Source organism: Elephas maximus, chromosome 22 (genome assembly GCF_024166365.1).
Source record: "Elephas maximus indicus isolate mEleMax1 chromosome 22, mEleMax1 primary haplotype, whole genome shotgun sequence".
Classification (NCBI taxonomy): domain Eukaryota; kingdom Metazoa; phylum Chordata; class Mammalia; order Proboscidea; family Elephantidae; genus Elephas; species Elephas maximus.
Genome location: NC_064840.1, coordinates 23457603 through 23469618, shown reverse-complemented (window position 1 = coordinate 23469618; position 12016 = coordinate 23457603). Strand labels below are relative to the sequence as shown.

Genomic DNA, 12016 nt, shown 5'->3' with positions numbered 1-12016 from the left:
AGGTGACCTCCTTCTGAAAATCAGCCAGTGAAAACCTGTGGGTCACAATGGTCCGATCCACGACCGATCGTGGGGATGGTGCAGGACCAGGTAGTGCTTCATTCAGTTGTGCGTGGGATCACCATGAGTCAGGGCTGATCTGATGAGAGCCGACAATAACAACAGTACTGAAGTAGTGTAGGAAAGCCTCGTATCTATCGCCTAGCCCAGGTCTCATGAGCCCCTTCGAGAACCTGGTTGGAAGTATCAACCGCATGCTTATCCCATGCTAGGAGGCTGCTGGGGTGAAGGGAGGCCCCCCAGACCCTCCTTCAACACAGACACTACTTGCATTGCCCCTGGCTGGGAGGAACCTTAGAGTTTTTGTTTTTGTTTTTTAACCACTGTGGTCACTGAGGCTCAAGAAGGGGACATGGCCTAGGTACCAACCTGGGCTGACTAGGACGTACCCGGACTTGTTCCTTGGGCTTTTGTTGCTCCCCTTTTTCTTGCATCAAAGAATAGATTTTCGAAGGAATGAGGTGGGCCCTGCAAGGAAAGGAGGGGGTTTCCCTGCACACACCCTTCGCCACACTAATGCCCTCATGGTTCTCCTTGCCCTCCCCAAGCCCTGGCTGGTCCGAGTTCTATCTAGACTGCCCTGCCCCCAGAGCCTCCGAGCCCTGGGATCGTGGTCGACACCCTCTGCTTTCCAGCATTTGATTCCAGTTTTGGGGTCAGTACAGCTATGGTTTGCAGGAAGGATGGAGCCAGTGGAACTACAGGGCCCCATCCTGCCAGGGGTGATGAGGCTCCGAATTACAACTTAGCTCCTGTGTAATGATGACAGCAGCTGTTTAGCGTTCTCAGGTTGTGCAGACACTTGGCTGCTGACCAAAAGGTTGGAGGTTCAAGTCCACCCAGAGGTTCCTCGGAAGAAGGGCTGGGGGAATCTACATCTGGAAATCAGCCCGTGAAAACCCTGTGGATCCCTTGAAGTCTTTTAAAACCAAACAGTTGTTTAGCCTAACTGGTGAGGAATGTCTGCTTTGAGCATGGTGCTCTTTCAAAGACCTGTCTCTATGGCATCAAATGGATAATAGCAACTGAAAAGGTTAGATGGGAAACTTAGGGAAACCCTACGCAGCATAGTTCTACCCTGACATGCACGGGGCTGCCATGGGTTGGGTTCAGCTTGATGGCAGCTGATTTTGGTAATCTCTTTACAGCTTGTTGGGAGACTGGAGCCTTCGCAGCTTCCAGGGTCCCCCCACGCTTTGGCTGTTCAACCCAGAACTAGCCTCCTGCTCAGGCATTCCTGTGAACACGCAGTGGCAGCGCCCTTCGTGGCCCTGGGGGCGCCTGTGTACGGACCCCTGGGACTCGCTGCAGTTAGGGTGGCCACCAGCAGGGCATCAGATGCCACGTTGAGCAGCTCAGCGGGTCTCAGCCTGGCTGCCCACAAGAGTCCCCTGGAGAACTTTATGAGCTCAGGCTGCCCCAGAAATTCTGCTGTGGTCACTCTGTTGGGCCTGGCTATGCCATGTTTCCAAAGCTCCTGGGTGATTCTGAGAGCACCTGTTAGCAAGCACCATGTCCTGGGGGACACGGAGGTGGGGAAACTGGGAGAGGCAGAGAGTATGAGGAGGCTGGAGCTTGGGCCACCTGTGGGTGCCTGCAGCCAGGGGGAAGTTCCTTCCACTGCTCATGTGGGAAGAATATGGGCCCCTGTGAGATTGCTGGACAGACTCCGGAAGTCTGTGGGTGGTGTGATACCAGGCTCTGTGCCCATCTAGCCTGTGGACCCTGGGTGTCACCTCCACAGGGAGCAAAAGCCCCAGAGTGGGTGTGTGTGGTCGTGGAATGTGCAGTGAGGCATCTTTGAGCTGTCAGGTGTGAGTGGGGCTGCTTGTAGGTGTGTCATGGTGCAAGTGACTAACTGAATCAGGGAGAACCTCTCGGAAGTCCCGGGGGTGCATAGGTACCCTTTGAGAGGCATGGAGACTGTCCTCCCGTGAGTCATGGAGTGGGCTAGGCCCAGATGGCGTTGATATCCACATCGTAGATACACTCAGAACAACTTAGGTTGGAAATGGCCGCAGAGGGACTACAGGATGGCCAAGGCTGGAAGATCCTCCTGGGTGTTCTCCTGGGCATTATGATTTAGCCTGGGAAGAGAGTGGTTGTCTTCAGGAACCTTTAGGACGCAGGCTTATTGTTAGCTTCCGTTGAATTGATTCTAAGTCGTGGTGACCCCATGTATATCAGAGTAGAACCGCAGCCCGCAGAGTTTTCAATGGCTGATTTTTCAGAAGTAGATTGCCAGGCTGTTCTTCTGAGGCACCTCTAGGTGGACTCTTACCTCCAACCCTTCAGTGAACAGCCGAGCATATTAACTGTCTGCACCACCCAGGCACTGTGTAACCAGGTAGTCCCAATAGCAGCAAAAGCGGGGCTTCCCTGAAGCCCCTCGTAGGAGAGGTGGCTCTATCCTCTTAACAGCAGCACCTCCTTTGAGAAGGGGACAGTTTGATTGGAGAAAAGAAAGTCTGAGATTTTGCAGCCCAGCTGGGGCGGTTGCCGGTGGCATCTGAGTTGGCTGTGGTGGTGGGGGGTGGCAGGGTCTGGCACATGGCCTGTGCTCCTTGAGGGGTCAGGCCCCCACAGACAGCATGTTTAAGGACCATAACTGCAAAATGCTAGCATCTGGGATCTGCCTTTCTGTAATAGCTTGAACTCCCTCCGGGGGAATGGCAGAAGGACCCTAGATAGTATTTGAAAGCTTGGTCTTACATTGTTTAGGCAATAAGCCCTGTTTCATTGGGGATGGGGGAACCAGATGGTGATACAGTTGGTGTGTCAGTGGCATCAGTGTACCTGGGGCCCCCATGGTGATGGGGTGGTGTCAGTCAGGGACTTGCTTGGACAGGCGGGGTATGGACACTCTGGGTCAGTGGCTCCCCTTCTCTGTCTCTGACACTAGCTGCCTCTTTGCACAGATGCCACATTCGGGACACCACCTGGCTACGGCTGTGCTGCAGACCGGGATGAGGAGCAGCGGCGGCACCAGGATGGGCTGCCATACATTGACGACTCACCCTCCTCCTCCCCGAACCTCAGCAGCAAGGGCAGGGGCGGCCGAGATGCACTGGCTGCGGGAACCTCAGAGTCCACCAAAGGGGTGAGTGCTGTGGAGCACCTGCCTCCCAGGTATGGAGAGGGGACGGGCTCAGCTCTGGTGTCATCCCACGCGCCCCGAAATCTGTCTCCTACTCAGGGTCATGGAGAAGGAGGTGAGTGAGTACCTAACAGCGCCTTCCTTCATCCCTCCATCTGAGGTGGTAGATGGCCTCCTGGGTGCCTTGAGCAGGAGATTTCACGGAGCACTCCCTGAGCTAGGTGCGAAGGAGGTAGGCGGCAGGCCACCTTCTCAACCAGTTGGCCCTGCGGGGTGCAGAGCTGGCTGTGTTCCGGGACTCCTGTGACATGGTGCTTGTCCCACCTGCTCCCTTTTACCAGAAGGAGGCGCTGTGATGATTCTATCGACTGGAGCAGCGTCTGTCCAGTGATTTTCACTGGACCCTTCTTAACTGTCCCATGGAACTGGTGTTGAGGTCACCTGCACTTTTGTTGTTCTTAGTTGTCAAATCGTCTCCAACTTATGGTGACCTGAGGTACGACAGAATGAAATGTTGCCTGGTCCTGTGCCCTCTTCTTGGTCATTGGTATGTTTGAGCCCATTGTTGTGGCCATTGTGTCAGTCCATCTCATGGAGGGTTTCCCTCTTTTTTGCCCCTCCATTTCACCAGCCATGATGTTTTCTTCCAGCAGTTGATCTTCCCACCTCCACTTTACAGATGTGGAAACTGAGGTGTGGAGAAGTGGCTTCCCCAAGGCCACGTGGCTTCAAATAGGGGCCCTGCCATACTCTCTAAGAAGGCCTGTGGCTCAGGCTGGTCCCCTCACGTCAGAGCACTGCCCTGGGGTTGTCGCAGGCTGGACGGAGCTGCCCTGCAGAGGAAGTGTGCACCCAGCCTTATACTGTGTCCTGGCTGCCACAGTGGTCCCCGGCCCAGGAAGGTGCTTCTATGGTGTCCTTGGGCCCAGACATGCTCCTCTACCTGCCATTGGGGCATCCCTTTGCCCTTTTGGGTCCTTTTCTTCTCGAACTTCTAGACCACCCGCTGAACAGGCTGCTGCCCCCCAGGGCAATGCTCCTTTTTGTATCCTGGTCCCTTGGCCCTGATGACAGATTCCTATAGATGAGACCCAGGCGGTACTCCATCCTCTGCTTGGCTTGCCTCTGAGTGGTTTCCCCCTGAGTTCACAAACGAGAGGGAGGGAGGCGCTGCCCCTGGGACTGCAGGGTGGAGCTAGAAGTTAGCTTTCCCCTGCAGTTGCTCTGTTCTGGGGCAACTCATGGCTGCAGGACTACTTGTCATGCTGTGGCAGTTTTTGAAGAGCTCAGCACTGGCGGCTTCTGGCACGGGAGCGTTGGCGTGGGAGCAGGCACCTGTGCACCACACACCTGCTGTGTGCAGGCACGGGCTGTGCTGTGTAGCGCCTGACCCAGCACGGTCACACCATTTTACAGGCTAGGGAATGGGTACAGAGAGGGCAGTGCACACTCAAGGCCCCACGGCTATGAGGTTGTTGTCCATGCTCTGTCCTACCACCTGGCCCTCTGGGTCCATCCCCTCTCTTCCTGCTTGTGAGCATGGTTTGATAGAGAAAAGGACGATTACGGCCCTGAGCAAGTACGTTTCTTCTGGAATTTGGGATGAGTTGTCTTGTACAAGAGAGCCCTGGTAGCACAGTGATTAAAGCACTCAGCTGCTAATCAAAAGGTCAGCATTTCGAACCCAATAGCTGCTCTGCAGGAGAAAGATATGGCAGCCTGCTTCCATAAAGATTTGCAGCCTTGGAAACCCTGTGGGGCAGTTCTGTTCTGTCTTATAGGTTCCTGTGAGTTGGAATCAACTCAATAGCGGTGGGTTTTGGGTTTGTCCTGTCCATGGAGTCCCTGGGTGGTACAAACAGTGAACTCACTTGGCCGCCAACTGAAAGGTTGTAGCTCCAGTCCACCCGTAGACACCTTGCAAGAAAGGCTTGGCAATCTACTTCCCAAAAACCAGCCACTGAAAACTCTGGAGCACAGGTCTGCTCTGACACACATGGGGTCGCCATGAGTCGGGGTCAGCATGATGACAGCTGGTGGTGGTAGTGGTGATGGTGGTCCTGTCTCTCCATCATCCCCAAGGGCTTTCCTCACCTGGGCATGCCCTTGCCTCATGAGGAGGGGGCTGAACCACCCTCTCCAAGGCCAGGTCCTGCTTGACCTCCCACCCCCACTGGCTCCTCCTGCAGACCCTGCTCTCACTGGCTTGAATTGTTGCTCTCACCTTTTAGAGCCTGCTTGGGTGGGTGCACCTTCCTGCCCCCGCCGGAGCCCATGGATACTTCTCACATCACACCCACAGCAAATGTCTGCACATACCTACTTGGCCAGCTGGCAACTCCAAACCTGAGCAGGCCACCTGGCCCCAAGCAGATGGCAGCACATGTTTGAGCCAGGTAGACTTTGGGAAGGACTGTGTCATTCTGTTTGGGAGCCTTTCAGCTGTCCCGTGCCCTCTGGTTAGTGCTTTCCACAGTGGATGGTGCTCTGGGCAAGTGCCCTTCACTGCCTCAGAGAAGGGTGCAGCCTACACTCTGGTTTTCACTGCCAGCCATGTGATTAGACGTTTGTCTCTGGTTTGAAGAAGATACAGCTTTCGCTGCCTAGCACCCACAGGGAGTGTGGTCTGTAACCAGGGAGGTCTCGGTCCTGAGCCAGGCCTGACTGGGTTCTCCCCTTGGAGAAGATAGAGTCCCTGTGCCCCCTTCCACCCCTGGCTGGCTACGTCCCCCTGGAGTTGTGGCCCCGACTCCCTGTTTATTCCCTGCTGTAAGCTCCAGCCTTTTGGCTGAGGGGCTACAGGAGAACATTCTAGAACTCTGTAACAATGCTAGGGCTCTGGGGTCCTGATCTTCTCCGTGAATGGGCACTCCAGGGGCAGGTGGGGATTCAGGAGAGGCCAGGCAGTCAATTTCTGGGGACACCGTGGGAGGACCCGGTAACTGAGGCTCCCTTCAACCCCAAGTATCTATGACATTCTCCATCCTTGGGTTTTCTTAGAGGTGCCTCCAGTATTGACTGAATCATCTGCATTTCCCCTGAGTAGCGACTGTGGACAGAGCTGCCAGAAATGCCAGACATGCACACACCCCACCTCTTTGGACGATAGGGCAGGCTCTTGTCAGCTGTATCAGAACCAGGCAGCGGGGTGGACGCCTGTGGGGGCTGGGCCAGGCCGAGCGCCAGGCAACGTATCTGCAGCAGTTAAGGAGAAGGTGAGGGCCAGTCATCACCCCAGCTGGCCTTCTGGCCTCGGGGCAGGCAAGGTCTGCGGTCTTTGAGCTCAGCGTGCTGAGTCCTGCCTAGGGTCCCCAAGTGAGTAGCCTGCCAGAGTGCTCATTGCCCTCTGTCCAGCACGTTCATTTATCATGGACGCTGAGGCCCAGGAGGGCTGCCATTGACAAGCAGCTGCTGCCCCTCCGGTGCCACACTGGATGGACCCTTCGTGTGTCCTGTTTGCTCCTCACAGCAACCCTGCTGATCATGCCCCTGCTGACTAGAAGCCACTCTCTTTCACACGGGGCTGCACTCAAGGGCCCTGTGAGGGGCAGAGCTAGGGCCACTCGCCTGCCAGGGCCCTTAGTGGGGGCTGTTGCCTAAGCCCTAGCCATGTGGGGCAGTTCTACTCTTGGGCCGGTATCAACTTGATGGCCTTGGAAATACCAGTGGATATGATCTCATTTGGGAGTAGGGTTGTACCAGTTGCTTCAAGTCACCTCCGACTCATGGTGACCCTGTGTGTATCAGAATAGAACTGTGCTACATTGGGTTTTCATTGGCCGATGTTTTTAAAGTAGATTGCCAGGCCTTTCTTCCTAGTCTGCCTTTGTCTGAAAGCTCCGCTGAAACCTGCCCAACATCATAGCAACATGCAAGCCTCCAATGACAGACGGGTGGTAGCTGCTCATGAGGCGCACTGGCAAGGAATGGGACCCAGGTCTCCTGCATGGAAGGCGAGGATTCTACCATTGAACCCCCATTGCCCCCAAATCACATGCTGTTCAGTCGACTTCAACTCATGCCGACCCTACGTGTGTCAGAGCGAACTGTGCTCCACAGGGTTTTCAGTGGCTGTGATCTTTCAAAAGTAGATCACCAGGCCTTTCTTCTGAGGTGCCTCTAGGTGGACTCAAACCCCCAACCTCTGGGTTAGCAGCTGAGCGTTCACTGTTTGCACCACACCCAGGGACTCCTGTTGCTGTATAGGGCCCAGAAAGTATGTATTCCTCTAATGGTACCATCGCTGCTGCCCTGCAGAGTTGGCCATCCGCACCAGGCGCTGGCAGGGCACAGAGTCTTGGAGATCCTGGCTCCCAGTGAGCCGCTGCACCCAGCAGCGGACACTCACCCCCTGCACCCTGTGGTTCAGCCCATCTGCGGTGCCTGGGACTGGGGTCCTACTTAACAGGGATAATGTTGTCTTAGTCCCCCAGTGCTGCTGTAGCAAAAGGACCACAACTGTGTGACTTTAAAGATGAGAAATGTATTTTCTCACAGTTCGGGAGGCTAGACGTTCGAATTCAGTGCACCTGCTCTAGGGAAGGCTGTCTGCTCCAGGGGGAAATCCTTGTCTTAGCTTCTCCGGTGTTCTTCTTGGCGCTCCGTAGAGATTTACACGTGGCATCTATCTTCCCCCATTTATGCTTGCTTCCCTCTGTGTCTGTGCTGCCCTTTTTATCTCAGAGGTGATTGGTTTAATGCATACTCTATACTGATACGGCCTCATTCACATCACAAAGAAGCCTTATTCCCAAATGGGATCACAGCCACTGGTGCACCTGTTGCTGTGAAATCAGTTCTGGCTCACAGCGACCATAGAGGACAGAGTAGAACTGTCCCACAAGGGTAGGGGTTAGGATTTACAGCACGTAATTTTGGGGAACACACCCTAACACCTGTGCCTCCTGCAGAGTAGGGTGACCAAAGCCCGAGAGCCCTCCCAGGCTGTTTCATCAGCATGCGTTATGCTGACGGAGGTGGCACAAGGGTTGCACACTGCCTGCCTGCAGGGGCTCTCAAAGGGAGGACTTGCCCCCTGAGGGCTCTCTGCAGCAGCTCCATGAGGGAGAGGCCTGAGCCCAGTGTGCTGTGCAGTGTGCTTGCAAATGAGGGTGCTGCCCCTACCCAGAGAGGAAGGGGACCAGCGGGAAGGCCAGTCATCAGTTGGCTCCCCGGCTCTGTCCTGTTACTCAAGGGCCTGCTGCTCTGCTCCTGCATGTCAGCCTGGTGGTGGGGTGACAGGTGGTGGTGTTTGCCCAGATTCCTCAGCCACTTTTCCTGCCCTGCTATTAAAAACCCAGTTCGTTTTTACCCCCACAACCCCACCATGTGAATGGGGCAGTGGTGGTTCAATGGTAGAATTCTCCCCTTCCATGAGGGAGACTCAGGCTGGATTCCCACCCAGTGCACCCCATGAGTAGCTACCACCCATCTATCAGTGGAGGTTTGCATGTGGCTATGATGCTGAACAGGTTTCAGCGGAGCTGCCAGACTAAATGGACTAGGAAGAAAGGCCTGGTGACCTACTTCTGAAAATGAGCCAGTGAAAACCCTAGAGATCACAAAAGTCCCATAGGCAACTGATCATGGGGATGGCACGGGACCTGCTGTGTGTGGGGCCAACTTGCCGACATCTGAGGACCACAGTGCCCCACGGTATGACATGCAGTGTTTGCCACATGGCTGCCTTTGTGGGTTTTTTCCAGTCTCGAACCATATGTTGGTCCCTTGTCCCTACCCTGTCTTGGCAGAAAGCTCTCCTTTGTGTCGCTGCTTCTGACTTGGAGTTGCCACCCGCTCCAGCGTCCTTCCTTCTCTGTCATCCCAGCTGGATGCACAGCCCTTCCTCGCAGACCTGGCATGTGCACTGCACGTCATAAATAGCCCTGGTCGGCGCCCTGCCCTTTTTTCCCTCATCCTCTCCTCTTTCCTGCCCTCACTCCTTTCCCTAAGACAGCATCGGTTGCTCCCTGAGCCCTCCCTGTCCAATGCCACCAGCCCCGTGTGGTACTAATTCCAGCATCAGAAAAGGGCCCTTGCCCTGCTCTCCTCTCCACCCAGACACTCCCGGCCAGACGATTCCTGGAATTGGCCACACCCTTCCGAACAGGGAGGACTGGGCACTTGGCGCCACCCTGCCTGTGGTGTTTTCCTCGTGGCTTTCAGCCTGCATAGGTGGAGCTGGGCCCTGGCAGCCCGCAGGGCCCACAGTAGTGAGATTGTTCTTCAGAACACAAGCAGGGCTGGGGCGGGCAGCTGCCAGAGGGCCTTGTCATTTCCATCACCTTCTTCCTGGCGCGCAGCAGGCAACACATGCAGGGTCAGCCATGCTACGTCCTGTGGGCCTGCCATCAGCAGCTGGAAAGAGCACCATGGCCCCCACGTGGCATGTCTGTGCAGTGGTCCGGCTGCATGATGAAACCTCAGGTCCGTGAGCTGACAGCAAGCCAGGGATGAGGGTGCCAAGGTGGGGGCGGGGGGTCATAATGGCGGACAAACCAGCCTGCCCATCTCTGTCAAACCAGCCTGAGTACTTGTTAAAAGGACCTTCAATGAGCACCTCTGTTCTGGGCACTGTACCTGGCACCGCCCTGCCCTGAAGCCATGCCTGGAGCTGCTGCCCCTCAGACCCAAGTGGTGTGGACCTGAGGCACCTGTCCTTGGAGCGGACTCTGAACCATGAGCTTGATGGCTGTCCAACTACAGACAGACAGACACATCACAGAGACAAGTATACACACATACAGTTACAGAAACACATACATACACACTCATATACACACAGACACAGAAACATACACATAAACACGTTTGCTCACACACATACACAGAAACACACGTACACACACATTCGTACACACATAGACACATTCACTTGCACGCATACACACAGACGACACACACACACTTAGAAGATTCCCAGTGCAAAGCATGGCTCCGGAGAGCTTTCTTCATGGTCCGAGCCCCAGGGACCAGACTGGAGAAGCAGGCCGGGACTCAGGAGTTGGGTCCCTGTTTAGAGCCCAGGCAGCTGAGGCTCAGAGCGATTGAGGAAGTGCCTGGGGCTGTGGGGCTCCCCAGAGCAGGCCTGGCTCTGCTTCTGCACCCTGACTCAGCCCAGGGCTCCTCCTGCTAGGCCAGGGAAGTGGAAAGGCACAACTGGGTGGGGGGCAGAGGGCCTGCCTGAGCCACCTCAGTGAGGTCCTTTCCTTGAGCCCAGAGGCCCTCACCCAGGCTCTCTGGCCCCAGGGAACATGTGGTTCTGTCTGGAGGTAACTTGGGGGGCACGTGCTGCTGGCATCAAGAAGATGGAGTCCAGGACAATGCACAGGACAGCCCCTACGCCAACAAAGACTCCGCCCCAAGGGCAGCTGCGCTGCGGCTTAGAAGCTGCGCCCCTGTCTGACTTTCCTTCAGTGGCTGTGAAACTAGTGGCAGAAAGCTGTGCCCTCCAGGCCTGCAGGCCCGAGAGCTGCCACTTGGGGGCTTCTTTCCCTTACCTGTGGGCCCAGAAGACCAGTAGGCAGTGCTGTTCCAGCAGCTTCCTCGGAATCAGGTGCCTCTCCCCACATCAGCGCCTCCTCTGGTGACAGGTGGGGCAGCTGGCACAGGGCTGGGTGTGCAGGGCAGTGCCATGGGCAAGCTAGCTCCTGACTGTGGATGCCACACCGCTGGCCAGGGCACAGACGACGGGGGTGGGGAAGGGTGGGCAGGAAACTCGAGGGCAGTTCCTGTGGCCTTCAGCATCATTGTTACACCTGGGATTGGAGCTGGATCCACCAGGTGGGCAGGCTATCCCCTGCACTGACATCTAGCATGTGTCAGCTCTGTCTATAGAGTCAGAGGCCACAGAGGTGTCCTGGACATTTGAGGAGGTGGGTGTCGAAGCTGACCCACAAGAGGGTCCCGGCCTGCAAGGTCCCCAGAGTCCAGAGCCGGCTCAAGGGTAAAAGCCCCAAGTCCAGCTCTCAGTTCTTCCTGGGCAGGTGGTGCAGCCCCGACCCAAGTCTCTGGGCATGGAGACCAGCTCCTCCAGGAAGGTGGCGCAGCCCCAGGCCCAGCTCCTTGGGCATGGGGATGGGTTCCTCCAGGCAGGTGGTGCAGCCCCAGGCCCAGCTGTCTGGGCACGGGAACGGGTCCCTCCAGGCAGGTGGTGCAGCCCAGGCCGGGCTACCTGTGGTGGCAGGGAGGGTGTGCTGAGGAGGCGGTGCTCCCAAGGTCCATGCCCCGTGTCAGTGCAAGGGTCAGGCAGCAGCAGCCAACAAAGAGGAATTCTGGGTAAGGCAGACACCACAGCTGGGAGCAAGAGCTTGGGTGTGGTGAGTGTTGGGTGGCTGTGCATAGGGCTCCTCTCCCCCAGCCACCTATGTAGTGTACCCACCTGAGTCTGAGCCATCAGGGTGGCCACTGCTCCTGCAGATGGCAGAGAACTGCCCAGTCTGCTCTGCCCAGACTCCTGCTTCCTGTTTCTGGGAGCGTTCAGACCAAGGGTGGCCCTCGGGGTCACTGGGTAACCCTGCAGAATTTGAAGTAGCAACGGCAAGTGGCTGAGTAGGCGCCAGGGCTCTGAGCCTCCCTTCAAATGCCCAGGGAACCTTCTGGGGGCCTGACCAGAGGTCTGCTGAGATGGAATGCTGGGCAGAGCCATCCGAGCCTTGCCCAGTCTGAGTTTTGTCTGTTTCTCCTGCAGGGTGAGCTGGACTTGGAGAAGGGCTTGGAGATGAGAAAATGGGTGCTGTCTGGAATCCTGGCTAGTGAGGAGACATACCTGAGCCACCTGGAGGCACTGCTGCTGGTGAGAGGTGGAGCGGGCAGGGCACCGGGAGCTCTGCTCACACAGGCCAGCTTGGGGCACCCACC

The 12016-nt window shown here is 56.3% G+C and overlaps 1 protein-coding gene across 5 annotated transcripts in view; it reads left to right on the top strand.

Moving 5' to 3' along the window:
• The window catches only part of BCR (BCR activator of RhoGEF and GTPase), a 147160-nt gene that overhangs the window by 75397 nt on the left and 59747 nt on the right, over positions 1-12016 (top strand). For 4 of the 5 annotated variants that reach the window (XM_049865396.1, XM_049865398.1, XM_049865400.1 and 1 more), the window contains exons 2-3: positions 2979-3160; positions 11847-11951. In XM_049865396.1, the coding sequence (XP_049721353.1) occupies positions 2979-3160; positions 11847-11951 (287 nt within the window). Of the gene's footprint in view, positions 1-2978; positions 3161-10903; positions 11103-11846; positions 11952-12016 lie in introns of those variants that run through there. The other variant, XM_049865401.1, reaches the window with a different exon arrangement.